This window comes from Rattus norvegicus, chromosome 2, assembly GCF_036323735.1.
Source record: "Rattus norvegicus strain BN/NHsdMcwi chromosome 2, GRCr8, whole genome shotgun sequence".
Classification (NCBI taxonomy): domain Eukaryota; kingdom Metazoa; phylum Chordata; class Mammalia; order Rodentia; family Muridae; genus Rattus; species Rattus norvegicus.
This window is the reverse complement of record NC_086020.1, coordinates 80,933,563-80,950,523: the sequence shown is the minus strand read 5'-3', so window position 1 is coordinate 80,950,523 and position 16,961 is coordinate 80,933,563. Positions and strand designations below refer to the sequence as shown.

At 40.1% G+C, this 16,961-nt stretch overlaps 1 protein-coding gene across 3 annotated transcripts in view; it reads right to left on the bottom strand.

The window, feature by feature from the left end:
• Dnah5 (dynein, axonemal, heavy chain 5) overlaps window positions 1-16,961 on the bottom strand; it is a 317,737-nt gene that overhangs the window by 35,395 nt on the left and 265,381 nt on the right. For all 3 annotated transcript variants that reach the window (XM_039103563.2, XM_063281529.1, NM_001419569.1), the window contains one exon: window positions 36-157. In XM_039103563.2, coding sequence (XP_038959491.1) covers window positions 36-157 — 122 coding nt within the window. The remainder of the gene's footprint in view (window positions 1-35; window positions 158-16,961) is intronic.

Below are 16,961 nucleotides of genomic sequence, written 5' to 3'. Positions count from 1 at the left end.
GACAGCAGCTTAAATACACTCAAAGAACATGTTACCTGATCGAGGATGTCTGAAAACTGTTTAAGTTTGCTAAGTTCCACCAAATTCAGCCAAGTCATGTCAAGGATCCATTTTGATGGTTTATGAGGACAGGCTTTAAGATCCAATGAGGCACCGCCTATAAAATTAAACATAAAAAGTTGCTAGCTTTTCTCCATTACTTTAAAATAATTCATTAAATAACTATTTCTATTGGATGTGGCTTAAGTGAAGAGATGATTATAGAAAAAAATCAATCAAATATCAGCATTATAGCTTTGGAAACAAGTTAATGCTGGATTCTAAACTAATTAACCTGGCCAACATCCCAGACCAGCTATCTTGTCTACCTGGAGCTCATTCACCTTCCAAATTTTAAAATGTAACAATGTATCCTAAGTATAGTTCTGTAAGTATATAAACTAAAACTGAAGACATGACAGGTCACAGAACAGCTCTTCCCAATATTAAGAATGGCTTTATACTGGTATAGGCTACCTTTAAATATATAGATTGTCTACAGATAAATATAAGATATATTTGAAGGATTTTCTTCTATAAACAGATTATATCGATTTTGACCACATCCTAGAGGCTATGTCACATTGGATAATCTAACAAAAACAAAAATTTCTGCTTGTTACTAAAGCCTGTCTTTTGGGGAATAACTGACATACACACACATAATGTTTAGCAATCAACAATAAATGACACCTGCTACCACTTCAAAAAACATCAGCAGGTAAAAATCATATTTTATGTCAAAGAAAACATTAGGGGGTCTTTCAAATAATAAAATATGTTATCTAATATTTTCATCAAAGCATTTCAGGGAAATGTTCATAAAGGGAACCCGCTTGGCCATCTTAAAATGTAGGAATAACATCTATGTACTTTGAGGAAGAATCGCCTCTCAATATAAAGCTGATGGCTTACTAACAAAAGGCAGGAAATAGAAGGTGTGTGTTCCGGTAACAAGGCAAGAACTCTGGAAAGTCAAGAGCTAGAGATTCACCTTGGACCCTGAGGAAATCAGACACATAACACTGAGGAGAAGTAACCAGCCTCGTGGCAGACATAGAAGAGTTGAAATGGATTACATAAGTTATGAGCTAGTCAGGAAACAAGCCAACCTAGGCACTTATTTATAAGTAAATAAGCCTCCAAGTCATTATTTGGAAACCGGGGCATGAATGGAAAAGCCCAAGGTTACATTAAAATTCTTTGTTTTACAGAGCATGGTATAAACACATAATGCTCGAGATATTTATTGGTCCATACTCTACTTAATCTAGACATCGTGTACTGTTGAATTGTGTCCCTTTGCCAGATCGATTTTAGTCCATCTATAATAAGGTAAATGGGGCCTTGAAGCTATTTGAATGGAAATATTAGCTCATAAAGTGAAAACTGCTTGTTGTAATGCCAAGGAGAAGCTAAAGACCTAATGATAATAGCAATGAATGCCTCACCAATTTCCATGACAACTGCCCATTTTCCTGCAAAATGGGAAAAATAAGGTACCTGCCAGTGAGTTTAAAATAAAGACAATTCTTGGAAATGAATGAGTGAGCCTTATAGGTTGGAACATTACTCAATGTTTAGTAGAGAGCAACTATGCTGTGGCTATCTTGCCTGCTCCAAAAATGTACAATTAAACACAAATAATGAATGTATGTTGAGAGAAAAAAATGATTTTAATAACATGACTGTGGATTAAATAGATTCTTTAATAAAACAGCTGAGAAAGGAAAAATTTCAAAATAAATTCTCAGATGATCAAGGATTACATTTTTGTCTACATTTTGCCTTGGAGGAAACTGTAAATTTCAATTTTTATACTAATACTTTCTTTCTAAATGAAAGATGTTCATAATTAAAGAGTACCAGTTATTCCACTCTACCATAAAATTCAACAGGTAAGAAAAATTTAGAACACCACAAAAGCTAAGTCATCTTAGAGATGAATAAAAACCAGTAGTGAAAGAGTATTACATCTTGTCCCAGGCTATTTGTGTCACTCTAATAGACTAACGTTGCTGGGTCAAAGTCTCCTTGAAAATTATAGAAATTCGTTTATCACAGCTCTTGATTTTTGGAACTCTAAGGTAAAGACATTAATAGAGACAGTGTCTGTTAAGGGTCTGCCGCTTCTGGTTGAAAGAGCTCTCTATTCTGTATTTATACCTTAACCTTAAGTCTCTTACGTACTGCAAAAGAAACTTCTATGATGAAGGGAGAGAGTCTCATGATGGCTATAAATGTATTTAAGATACAATTTATTTCTATATCCATCCATTGTCAATTGATGGCTGGTAGGAGAGGGAAAGTCAGCTTACTTTGGACATAATCTGTAGTAGACTACCCGCAAACATAGCCCTGCGCTCAGGTAGCACTAAGTGGACTCAGTGGATTTAAAACGAGTAGTTGAAGTTGGGAAGATAAACTAATGGGGCTTATATGGGAGAAGTTGGAGAAAGAAGATATATTTGATACTGAGAAAAACATATTCATGTGTGATATTTTGTGCTGTGTTGTGCTGGCTAGTTTTGTGTCAATTCAGAAAACCTATCTATAAAATCAGGCTGTAAAGAAAGACTATAGAGCATTTTCTTAATTAGTGATTGATATGGGAGGTCTCAGTCAATTTTGTGGGGTCATTTCAGGTCTGGGATTCCTAGATTCTTTAAGAAAGACTGGGAAAGCCATGGGAAACAAGACAGTAGCAGCATTCTTCCGTAGCCTCTACGTGTTCTGTAGCCTGCCTACATGTTTCTGTCTTGCTAACTTTCCTTTGATGCTGAACAGTGATATGGAAGTGTAGACCTAATAAACCCTTTTCTTTTTGTTATGGTGTGTCACCATAGCAATAGTAACCCTAACTAAGGTGCAAACAATAGAAAAAATAATTGCATAAGCAAAGTAAATGAAAGCGATCCTTTGCTTTTCTATGAAGAATGCTATCTGTTTTAAGATTAAAATATGTCATAAAAAAACCTCAAAAATTGGGAAAAAGGGGGGAAAGAAATACATTATAATAAACCTAACCGAAATACGGCCTCTGGGAAACAGTAGACAGGGGCACTGGAGCTGCAGGTCCCCTGCGCCCGAGACACCGCCGGAACCTGAAGGGACCAGATGAACAGTTCTCTGCACCCAAATGCCAAGTAGGGAGAGCTAAACCTTCAGAGAGGCAGACACACCTGGGAAGCCAGAAGAGACTACACTCTGCCCACATTTCTGACTCCAGAGGAAAACACCAAACGCCATCTGGGACCCTGGTACACAGGGGCTCCCACAAAGGGCTACGCAAGTCCTCCTGGTTGCTGCCCTCATGGAGAGCTCAAAAGCAACACCCACAAGCAAACTTGAGCCGTGGGACCTCAGGTAAGACCAACTTTTCTGCTCCAAGCTACCTGACTGGTGGTCTCAGGACACACAGAGGCAAAATTCCTCTAGGACAGGACACTTCTGGTTTTTAGCTGGATTCCCAACCTCACTAATCCCCACCCTCAGCTCACTGCTCCCAAACCCCGTGAGAGAGAGAGCTCACCACCCAGACAGGTGGGCACTCCTGAGACTGCAGAGCAGAAGAGACCACCAATATTGCCCACCCCTGTCCACATCCCTGGCCCAAGAGGAAACTGTATACGGCCTCTGGGAAACAGTATATAGGGGCAGTGGAGCTGGAGGTCCCCTGTGCCCCAGACACCACCAGAACCTGAAGGGACTGAATCAACAGTTCTCTGCACCCAAATGCCAAGTAGGGAGAGCTAAACCTTCAGAGAGGCAAACACACCTGGGAAGCCAGAAGAGACTACACTCTGCCCACATTTCTGATTCCAGAGGAAAACATCAGATGCCACCTGGGACCCTGGTACACGGGGGCTCCCGTAAAGGGCGGCACAGGTCCTCCTGCTTGCTGCCCTCATGGAGAGCTCATAAGCAATACCCCACAAGCAAACTTGAGCCTCGGGACCACAGGTAAGACCAACTTTTCTGCTCCAAGTGACCTGCCTGGTGAACTCAGGACACAGGCCCACAGGAACAGCTGAAGACATGTAGACAGGAAAAACTACACACCCAAAGGAAGAATACTCTGTTCCCATAACTGGCTGAAAGAAAACAGGAAAACAGGTCTACAGCACTCCTGACACACAGGCTTATAGGACAGTCTAGTCACTGTCAGAAATAGCAGAACAAAGTAACACCAGAGATAATCTGATGGCAAGAGGCAAGCACATGAACCCAAGCAACAGAAACCAAGAATACATGGCATCATCAGAGCCCAATTCTCCCACCAAAGCAAACACTGAATATCCAAACACACCAGAAAAGCAAGATCTAGATTCAAAATCATATTTGATCATGATGCTGGAGGACTTCAAGAAAGACATGAAGAACTCCCTTAGAGAAACTCAGGAAAACATAAATAAACAAGTAGAAGCCTACAGAGAGGAATCACAAAAATCCCTGAAAGAATTCCAGGAAAACACAACCAAACAGTTGAAGGATTTAAAAATGGAAATAGAAACAGTCAAGAAAGAACACAGAGAAACAACCCTGGATATAGAAAACCAAAGGAAGAGACAAGGAGCCACCGATACAAGCATCACCAACAGAATATAAGAGATAGAAGAGAGAATCTCAGGAGCAGAAGATTCCATAGAAATCATCGACACAACTGTCAAAGATAATGTAAAGCAGAAAAAACTACTGGTCCAAAACATACAAGAAATCCAGGACTCAATGAGAAGATCAAACCTAAGGATAATAGGTATAGAAGAGAGTGAGGACTCCCAGCTCAAAGAACCAGCAAATATCTTCAACAAAGTCATAGAAGAAAACTTCCCTAACCTAAAGAAAGAGATGCCCATAAGCATACAAGAAGCCTACAGAATTGCAAATAGATTGGACCAGAAAAGAAACTCCTCCCGTCACATAATAGTCAAAACACCAAATGCACAAAATAAGGAAAGAATATTAAAAGCACTAGGGAAAAAGGTTGAGTAACAAATAAAGGCAGACCTATCAGAATCATACCAGACTTCTCGCCAGAGACTATGAAAGCCAGAAGATCCTGGACAGATGTCATACAGACCCTAAGAGAAGACGAATGCAAGCCCAGGTTACCTTATCCTGCAAAACTCAATTAACATAGATTGAGAAACCAAGATATTCCATGACAAAACCAAATTTACACAATATCTTTCTACAAATCCAGCGCTACAAAGGATAATAAATGGTAAACTCCAATATAAGGAGGCAAGCTACACCCTAGAAAAAGCAAGAAACTAATCATCTTGGCAACAAAACAAAGAGAATAAAAGCATACAAACATAATCTCACATACAATTATGAATATAACAGGAAGCAAGAATTACTATTCCTTAATATCTCTCAACATCAATGGCATCAACTCCACAATAAAAAGACATAGATTAACAAACTGGAAATGCAATGAGGACCCTGCATTCTGCTGTCTCCATGAAACACACCTCAGAGACAAAGACAAACACTACCTCAGAGTGAAAGGGTGGAAAAGAATCTTCCAAGCAAATGGTCAGAAGAAGCAAGCTGGAGTAGCCAGTCTAATATCAAATAAAATCAATTTTCAACTAAAAGTCATCAAAAAAGATAAGGAAGGACACTTCATATTCATCAAAGGAAAAATCCACCAAGATGAACTCTCAATCCTAAATACCTATGCCCCAAATACAAGGGCACCTACATATGTAAAAGAAATCTTACTAAAGCTCAAAATACACATTGTACCTCACACAATAATAGTAGGAGATTTGAACACCTCACTTTCATCAATGGACAGATCATGGAAACAGAAATTAAACAGAGACATAGACAGACTAAGAGAAGTCATGAGCCAAATGGACTTAACAGATATTTATAGAACATTCTATCCTAAAGCAAAAGGATATACATTCTTCTCAGCTCCTCACGGTACTTTCTCCAAAATTGGCCATATAATTGGTCAAAAAACGGGACTCAACAGGTACAGAAAGATAGAAATAATCCCATGCGTCCTATTAGACCACCACGGCCTAAAGCTGGTCTTCAATAAAAATAAGGGAAAACGCCCACATATACATGTAAGTTGAACAATGCTCTACTCAACAATAACCTGGTCAAGGAAGAAATAAGGAGAGAAATTAAAGACTTCTTAGAATTTTATGAAAATGAAGGTACAACATACCCAAACTTATGGGACACAATGAAAGCTGTGCTAACATGAAAACTCATAGCTCTGAGTGCCTGCAGAAAGAAACAGGAAAGAGCATATGTCAGCAGCTTGACAGCACACCTAAAAGCTCTATAGCAAAAAGAAGCAAATACACCCAGGAGGAGTAGAAGGCAGGAAATAATCAAACTCAGAGCTGAAATCAACCAAGTAGAAACACAAAGGACAATAGAAAGAATCAACAGAACCAAAAGGTGGTTCTTTGAGAAAATCAACAAGATAGATAAACCCTTAGCCAGACTAATGAGAGGACAGACAGAGTGTGTCCAAATTAACAAAATCAGAAATGAAAAGGGAGACATAACTAGAGAATCAGAGGAAATTCAAAAAATCATCGGATCCTACTACAAAAGCCTATTTTCAACAAAACTTGAAAATCTGCAGGAAATGGACAATTTCCTAGACAGATACCAGGTACCAAGTTAAATCAGGAACAGATAAACCAGTTAAACAACCCCATAACTCCAATGGAAATAGAAGCAGTCATTAAAGTTCTCCCAACCAAAAAGAGCCCAGGTCCAAACTGGTTTAATGCAGAATTCTATCAGACTTTCATAGAAGAACTCATACCAATACTATCCAAACTATTCCACAAAATTGAAATAGATGGAGCACTACCGAATTCCTTCTATGAAGCCACAATTACTCTAATACCTAAACCACACAAAGACCCAACAAAGAAAGAGAACTTCAGACCAATTTCCCTTATGAATATCGACGCAAAAATACTCAATAAAATTCTGGCAAACCGAATTCAAGAGCACATCAAAACAATCATCCACCATGATCAAGTAGGCTTCATCCCAGGCATGCAGGGATGGTTTAATATACAGAAAAACATCAATGTGATCCATTATATAAACAAACTGAAAGAACAAAACCACATGATCATTTCATTAGATGCTGAGAAAGCATTTGACAATATTCAACACCCCTTCATGATAAAAGTCCGGGAAAGAATAGGAATTCAAGGCCCATACCTAAACATAGTAAAAGCCATATACAGCAAACCAGTTGCTAACATTAAACTAACTGGAGAGAAACGTGAAGCAATCCCACTAAAATCAGGGACTAGACAAGGCTGCCCACTCTCTCCCTACTTATTCAATATAGTTCTTGAAGTTCTAGCCAGAGTAATCACACAACAAAAGGAGGTCAAGGGGATACAGATCGGAAAAGAAGAAGTCAAAATATCACTATTTGCAGATGATATGATAGTATATTTAAGTGATGCCAAAAGTTCCACCAGAGAACTACTAAAGCTGATAAACAACTTCAGCAAAGTGGCTGGGTATAAAATTAACTCAAATAAATCAGTAGCCTTCCTCTACACAAAAGAGAAACAAGCCGAGAAAGAAATTAGGGAAACGACACCCTTCATAATAGACCCAAACAATATAAAGTACCTCGGTGTGACTTTAACCAAGCAAGTAAAAGATCTTTACAATAAGAACTTCAAGACCCTGAAGAAAGAAATTGAAGAAGACCTCAGAAGATGGAAAGATCTCCCATGCTCATGGATTGGCAGGATTAATATAGTAAAAATGGCCATGTTACCGAAAGCTATCTACAGATTCAATGCAATCCCCATCAAAATACCAATCCAATTCTTCAAAGAGTTAGACAGAACAATTTGCAAATTCATCTGGAATAACAAAAAACCCAGGATAGCTAAAACTATCCTGAACAATAAAAGGACTTCAGGGGGAATCACTATCCCTGAACTCAAGCAGTATTACAGAGCAATAGTGATAAAAACTGCATGGTATTGGTACAGAGACAGACAGATAGAACAATGGAATAGAATTGAAGACCCAGAAATGAACCCAGAAACCTATGGTCACTTGATTTTTGACAAAGGAGCCAAAACCATCCAATGGAAAAAAGATAGCATTTTCAGCAAATTGTGCTGGTTCAACTGGAGGTCAACATGTAGAAGAATGCAGATCGATCCATGCTTATCACCCTGTACAAAGCTTAAGTCCAAGTGGATCAAGGACCTCCACATCAATCCAGATACACTCAAACAATAGAAGAAAAACTAGGGAAGCATCTGGAACACATGGGCACTGGAAAAAATTTCCTGAACAAAACACCAATGGCTTATGCTCTAAGATCAAGAATCGACAAATGGGATCTCATAAAACTGCAAAGCTTCTGTGAGTCAAAGGACACTGTGGATAGGACAAAACGGCAACCAAAAGATTGGGAAAATATCTTTACCAATCCTACAACTGATAGAGGCCTTATATCCAAACTATACAAAGAACTCAAGAAGTTAGACCACAGGGAGACAAATAATCCTATTAAAAAATGGGGTTCAGAGCTAAACAAATAATTCACAGCTGGGGAATGCCGAATGGCTGAGAAACACCTAAAGAAATGTTCAACATCTTTAGTCATAAGGGAAATGCAAATCAAAACAACCCTGAGATTTCACCTCACACCAGTGAGAATGGCTGAGATCAAAAACTCAAATGACAGCAGATGCTGGCGAGGATGCGGAGGAAGAGGAACACTCCTCCATTGTTGGTGGGATTGCAGACTGGTACAACCATTCTGGAAATCAGTCTGGAGGTTCCTCAGAAAATTGGACATTGAACCACCTGAGGATGCAGCTATACCTCTCTTGGGCATACACCCACAAGATGCCCCAACATATAAAAAAGACATGTGCTCCATTATGTTCATTGCAGCCTTATTTATAATAGCCAGAAGCTGGAAAGAATCCAGATGCCCTTCAACAGAGGAATGGATACAGAAAATGTGGTACATCTACACAATGGAATATTACTCAGCTATCAAAAACAATGACTTTATGAAATTCGTAGGCAAATGGTTGGAACTGGAATATATCATCCTGAGTGAGGTACCCAATCACAGAAAAACACACATGGTATGCACTCATTGATAAGTGGCTATTAGCCCAAATGCTTGAATTACCCTAGATGCCTAGAACAAATGAAACTCAAGACACATGATCAAAATGTGAATGCTTCACTCCTTCTTTAAAAGGGGAGCAATAATACCATTGGCAGGGAATAGAGAGGCAAAGATTAAAACAGACACAGAAGGAACACCCATTCAGAGCCTGCCCCACAGGTGGCCCATACATATACAGCCATCCAATTAGACAAGATGGATGAAGCAAAGAAGTACAGGCTGACAGGAGCCAGATGTAGATCGCTCCTGAGAGACACAGCCAGAATACAGCAAATACAGAGGCAAATGCCAGCAGAACTGGAAGAGCTTGAAGGGGCTCGAGACCCCATATGTACAACGATGCCAAGCAACCAGAGCTTCCAGGGACTAAGCCACTACCTAAAGACTATACATGGACTGACCCTGGACTCTGACCTCATAGGTAGCAATGAATATCCTAGTAAGAGCACCAGTGAAAGGGGAAGCCCGGGGTCCTGCTAAGACTGAACCCCCAGTGAAGTAGATTGTTGGGGGGAGGGCGGCAATGGGGGGAGGATTTGGAGGGGAACACCCATAAAGAAGGGGAGGGATTAGGGGGATGTTTACCTGGAAACCGGGAAAGGGAATAACACTCGAAATGTATATAAGAAATACTCAAGTTAATAAAAAAAAAAAAGAATAGAAAGCCAAAGGAAAAAAGAAAAAGAAAAGGAAAAGTGGGGAAGTATCTCGAACACATGGGCATGGAGAAAATTTCCTGAACAAAACACCAATGGCTTATGCTCTAAGATCAAGAAACGACAAATTGGAATTTCATAAAACTGCAAAGCTTCTGTAAGGCAAGGGACACTGTGGTTAGGACAAAACGGCAACCAACAGATTGGGAAAAGATCTTTACCAATCCTACAATTGATAAAGGGCTTATATCCAAAATATAAAAAGAACTCAAGAAGTTAGACTGCAGGGAGACAAATAACCCTATTAAAAATGGGGTTCAGAGCTAAACAAAGAATTCACAGCTGAGGAATGCCGAATGGCTGAGAAATACCTAAAGAAATGTTCAACATCTTTAGTCATAAGGGAAATGCAAATCAAAACAATCCTGAGATTTCACCTCACACCAGTGAGAATGGCTAAGATCAAAAATTCAGGTGACAGCAGATGCTGGCGAGAATGTGGAAAAAGAGGAACACTCCCCCATTGTTGGTTGGATTGCAGACTGGTACAACCATTCTGGAAATCAGTCTGGAGGTTCCTCAGAAAATTGGACATTGAACTACCTGAGGACCCAGCTATACCTCTCTTGGGCATATACCCAAAAGATGCCCCAACATATAAAAAAGACACATGCTCCACTATGTTCATCGCAGCCTTATTTATAATAGCCAGAACCTGGAAAGTACCCAGATGCCCTTCAACAGAGGAATGGATACAGAAAATGTGGTACATCTACACAATGGAATATTACTCAGCTATCAAAAACAATGACTTCATGAAATTCATAGGCAAATGGTTGGAACTGGAAAATATCATCCTGAGTGAGGTAACCCAATCACAGAAAAACACACATGGTATGCACTCATTGATAAGTGGCTATTAGCCCAAATGCTTGAATTACCCTAGATGCACAGAACACATGAAACTCAAGACAGATGATCAAAATGTGAATGCTTCACTCCTTCTTTAAAAGGGGAACAAGAATACCCTTTGCAGGGAATAGGGAGGCAAAGATTAAAACAGAGGCAGAAGGAACACCCATTCAGAGCCTGCCCCACATGTGGCCCATACATATACAGCCACCCAATTAGACAAGATGGATGAAGCAAAGAAGTGCAGACCGACAGGAACTGGATGTAGATGGCTCCTGAGAGACACAGCCAGAATACAGCAAATACATAGGCGAATGCCACCAGCAAACTACTGAACTGAGATTGGGACCCCCGTTGAAGGAATCAGAGAAAGGACTGGAAGAGCTTGAAGGGGCTCAAGACCCCATATGAAGAACAATGCGAACCAACCAGAGCTTCCAGGGACTAAGCCACTACCTAAAGACTATACATGGACTGACCCCGGACTCTGACCTCATAGGTAGCATTGAATATCCTAGTAAGATCACCAGTGGAAGGGGAAGCCCTGGGTCCTGCTAAGACTGAACCCCCAGCGAACGTGATTGTTGTGGGGAGGGCGGTAATGGGGGGAGGATGGGGAGGGGAACACCCATATAGTAGGGGAAGAGAAGGGGTTAGGAGGATGTTGGCCCAGAAACCAGGAAAGGGAATAACATTCAAAATGTAAATAAGAAATACTCAAGTTAATAAAGAAAAAACGGGGGAAAAAGTAGTAAAAACAAATAAATTAATTAATTAATTAATTAATAAACTTAACCAAAAAAGTAAAAGTTCTCTATAATTAAAAAGTTTAGGCTCCCAGACCCGGTGAGAGAGAGACCCAACCGCCTGGTCAGGTGGGCACTCCTGAGGCTGCAGAGCGGAAGAGACCACCAACACTGCTCACCCCTGCCCACATCCCTGGCCCAAGAGGAAACTGTATAAGGCCTCTGGGCTCCCGTGGGGGAGGGCCCAGGAGCGGCAGGACTTCTGCGCCTGAGACACCGCCGCCGGAACCTGAAAGAAACAGACCGGATAAACAGTTCTCTGCACCCAAATCCCGTGGGAGGGAGAGCTAAACCTTCAGAGAGGCAGACAAGCCTGGGAAACCAGAAGAGACTGCTCCCTGCACACACATCTCGGACGCCAGAGGAAAAAGCCAAAGACCATCTGGAACCCTGGTGCACTGAAGCTCCCGGAAGGGGCGGCACAGGTCTCCCTGGTTGCTGCCGCTGCAGAGAGCCCCTGGGCAGCACCCCACGAGCGAACCTGAGCCTCGGGACCACAGGTAAGACCAAATTTTCTGCTGCAAGAAAGCTGCCTGGTGAACTCAAGACACAGGCCCACAGGAACAGCTGAAGACCTGTAGACAGGAAAAACTACACGCCGGAAAGCAGAACACACTGTCCCCATAACTGACTGAAAGAGAGGAAAACAGGTCTACAGCACTCCTGACACACAGGCTTATAGGTCAGTCTAGCCACTGTCAGAAATAGCAGAACAAAGTAACACTAGAGATAATCTGATGGCGAGAGGCAAGCGCAGGAACCCAAGCAACAGAAACCAAGACTGCATGCCATCATCGGAGCCCAATTCTCCCGCCAAAACAAACATGGAATATCCAAACACACCAGAAAAGCAAGATCTAGTTTCAAAATCATATTTGATCATGATGCTGGAGGACTTCAAGAAAGACATGAACACACTTAGGGAAACACAGGAAATCATTAATAAACAAGTAGAGGCCTACAGAGAGGAATGGCAAAAATCCCTGAAAGAATTCCAGGAAAACACAATCAAACAGATGAAGGAATTAAAAATGGAAATAGAAGCAATCAAGAAAGAACACATGGAAACAACCCTGGATATAGAAAACCAAAAGAAGAGACAAGGAGCTGTAGATACAAGCTTCACCAACAGAATACAAGAGATGGAAGAGAGAATCTCAGGAGCAGAAGATTCCATAGAAATCATTGACTCAACTGTCAAAGATAATGTAAAGCGGAAAAAGCTACTGGTCCAAAACATACAGGAAATCCAGGACTCAATGAGAAGATCAAACCTAAGGATAATAGGTATAGAAGAGAGTGAAGACTCCCAGCTCAAAGGACCAGTAAATATCTTCAACAAAATCATAGAAGAAAACTTCCCTAACCTAAAAAAAGAGATACCCATAGGCATACAAGAAGCCTACAGAACTCCAAATAGATTGGACCAGAAAAGAAACACCTCCCGTCACATAATTGTCAAAACACCAAACGCACAAAATAAAGAAAGAATATTAAAAGCAGTAAGGGAAAAAGGTCAAGTAACATATAAAGGGAGACCTATCAGAATCACACCAGACTTCTCGCCAGAAACTATGAAGGCCAGAAGATCCTGGACTGATGTCATACAGACCCTAAGAGAACACAAATGCCAGCCCAGGTTACTGTATCCAGCAAAACTCTCAATTAACATTGATGGAGAAACCAAGATATTCCATGACAAAACCAAATTTACACAATATCTTTCTACAAATCCAGCACTACAAAGGATAATAAATGGTAAAGCCCAACATAAGGAGGCAAGCTATACCCTAGAAGAAGCAAGAAACTAATCGTCTTGGCAACAAAACAAAGAGAATGAAAGCACACAAACATAACCTCACATCCAAATATGAATATAAAGGGAAACAATAATCACTATTCCTTAATATCTCTCAATATCAATGGCCTCAACTCCCCAATAAAAAGACATAGATTAACAAACTGGATACGCAACGAGGACCCTGCATTCTGCTGCCTACAGGAAACACACCTCAGAGACAAAGACAGACACTACCTCAGAGTGAAAGGCTGGAAAACAACTTTCCAAGCAAATGGTCAGAAGAAGCAAGCTGGAGTAGCCATTCTAATATCAAATAAAATCAATTTCCAACTAAAAGTCATCAAAAAAGATAAGGAAGGACACTTCATATTCATCAAAGGAAAAATCCACCAAGATGAACTCTCAATCCTAAATATCTATGCCCCAAATACAAGGGCACCTACATACGTAAAAGAAACCTTACTAAAGCTCAAAACACACATTGCACCTCACACAATAATAGTGGGAGATTTCAACACCCCACTCTCATCAATGGACAGATCATGGAAACAGAAATTAAACAGTGATGTCGACAGACTAAGAGAAGTCATGAGCCAAATGGACTTAACGGATATTTATAGAACACTCTATCCTAAAGCAAAAGGATATACCTTCTTCTCAGCTCCTCATGGTACTTTCTCCAAAATTGACCATATAATTGGTCAAAAAACGGGCCTCAACAGGTACAGAAAGATAGAAATAATCCCATGCGTGCTATCGGACCACCATAGCCTAAAACTGGTCTTCAATAACAATAAGGGAAGAACGCCCACATATACGTGGAAATTGAACAATGCTCTACTCAATGATAACCTGGTCAAGGAAGAAATAAAGAAAGAAATTAAAAACTTTTTAGAATTTAATGAAAATGAAGATACAACATACTCAAACTTATGGGACACAATGAAAGCTGTGCTAAGAGGAAAACTCATAGCGCTGAGTGCCTGCAGAAAGAAACAGGAAAGAGCATATGTCAGCAGCTTGACAGCACACCTAAAAGCTCTAGAACAAAAAGAAGCAAATACACCCAGGAGGAGTAGAAGGCAGGAAATAATCAAACTCAGAGCTGAAATCAACCAAGTAGAAACAAAAAGGACCATAGAAAGAATCAACAGGACCAAAAGTTGGTTCTTTGAGAAAATCAACAAGATAGATAAACCCTTAGCCAGACTAACGAGAGGACACAGAGAGTGCGTCCAAATTAACAAAATCAGAAATGAAAAGGGAGACATAACTACAGATTCAGAGGAAATTCAAAAAATCATCAGATCTTACTATAAAAACCTATATTCAACAAAATTTGAAAATCTTCAGGAAATGGACAATTTCCTAGACAGATACCAGGTATCAAAGTTAAATCAGGAACAGATAAACCAGTTAAACAACCCCATAACTCCTAAGGAAATAGAAGCAGTCATTAAAGGTCTCCCAACCAAAAAGAGCCCAGGTCCAGATGGGTTTAGTGCAGAATTCTATCAAACCTTCATAGAAGACCTCATACCAATATTATCCAAACTATTCCACAAAATTGAAACAGATGGAGCCCTACCGAATTCCTTCTACGAATCTACAATTACTCTTATACCTAAACCACACAAAGACACAACAAAGAAAGAGAACTTCAGACCAATTTCCCTTATGAATATCGACGCAAAAATACTCAATAAAATTCTGGCAAACCGAATTCAAGAGCACATCAAAACAATCATCCACCATGATCAAGTAGGCTTCATCCCAGGCATGCAGGGATGGTTTAATATACGGAAAACCATCAACGTGATCCATTATATAAACAAACTGAAAGAACAGAACCACATGATCATTTCATTAGATGCTGAGAAAGCATTTGACAAAATTCAACACCCCTTCATGATAAAAGTCCTGGAAAGAATAGGAATTCAAGGCCCATACCTAAACATAGTAAAAGCCATATACAGCAAACCAGTTGCTAACATTAAACTAAATGGAGAGAAACTTGAAGCAATCCCACTAAAATCAGGGACTAGACAAGGCTGCCCACTCTCTCCCTACTTATTCAATATAGTTCTTGAAGTTCTAGCCAGAGCAATCAGACAACAAAAGGAGATCAAAGGGATACAGATCGGAAAAGAAGAGGTCAAAATATCACTATTTGCAGATGATATGATAGTATATTTAAGTGATCCCAAAAGTTCCACCAGAGAACTACTAAAGCTGATAAACAACTTCAGCAAAGTGGCTGGGTATAAAATTAACTCAAATAAATCAGTTGCCTTCCTCTATACAAAAGAGAAACAAGCCGAGAAAGAAATTAGGGAAACGACACCCTTCATAATAGACCCAAATAATATAAAGTACCTCGGTGTGACTTTAACCAAGCAAGTAAAAGATCTGTACAATAAGAACTTCAAGACACTGAAGAAAGAAATTGAAGAAGACCTCAGAAGATGGAAAGATCTCCCATGCTCATGGATTGGCAGGATTAATATAGTAAAAATGGCCATTTTACCAAAAGCAATCTACAGATTCAATGCAATCCCCATCAAAATACCAATCCAATTCTTCAAAGAGTTAGACAGAACAATTTGCAAATTCATCTGGAATAACAAAAAACCCAGGATAGCTAAAGCTATCCTCAACAATAAAAGGACTTCAGGGGGAATCACTATCCCTGAACTCAAGCAGTATTACAGAGCAATAGTGATAAAAACTGCATGGTATTGGTACAGAGACAGACAGATAGACCAATGGAATAGAATTGAAGACCCAGAAATGAACCCACACACCTATGGTCACTTGATTTTTGACAAAGGAGCCAAAACCATCCAATGGAAAAAAGATAGCATTTTCAGCAAATGGTGCTGGTTCAACTGGAGGGCAACATGTAGAAGAATGCAGATCGATCCAGGCTTATCACCCTGTACAAAGCTTAAGTCGAAGTGGATCAAGGACCTCCACATCAAACCAGACACACTCAAACTAATAGAAGAAAAACTAGGGAAGCATCTGGAACACATGGGCACTGGAAAAAATTTCCTGAACAAAACACCAATGGCTTATGCTCTAAGATCAAGAATTGACAAATGGGATCTCATAAAACTGCAAAGCTTCTGTAAGGCAAAGGACACTGTGGTTAGGACAAAACGGCAACCAACAGATTGGGAAAAGATCTTTACCAACCCTACAACAGATAGAGGCCTTATATCCAAAATATACAAAGAACTCAAGAAGTTAGACCGCAGGGAAACAAATAACCCTATTAAAAAATGGGGTTCAGAGCTAAACAAAGAATTCACAGCTGAGGAATGCCGAATGGCTGAGAAACACCTAAAGAAATGTTCAACATCTTTAGTCATAAGGGAAATGCAAATCAAAACAACCCTGAGATTTCACCTCACACCAGTGAGAATGGCTAAGATCAAAAACTCAGGTGACAGCAGATGCTGGCGAGGTTGTGGAGAAAGAGGAACACTCCTCCATTGTTGGTGGGATTGCAGACTGGTAAAACCATTCTGGAAATCAGTCTGGAGGTTCCTCAGAAAATTGGACAT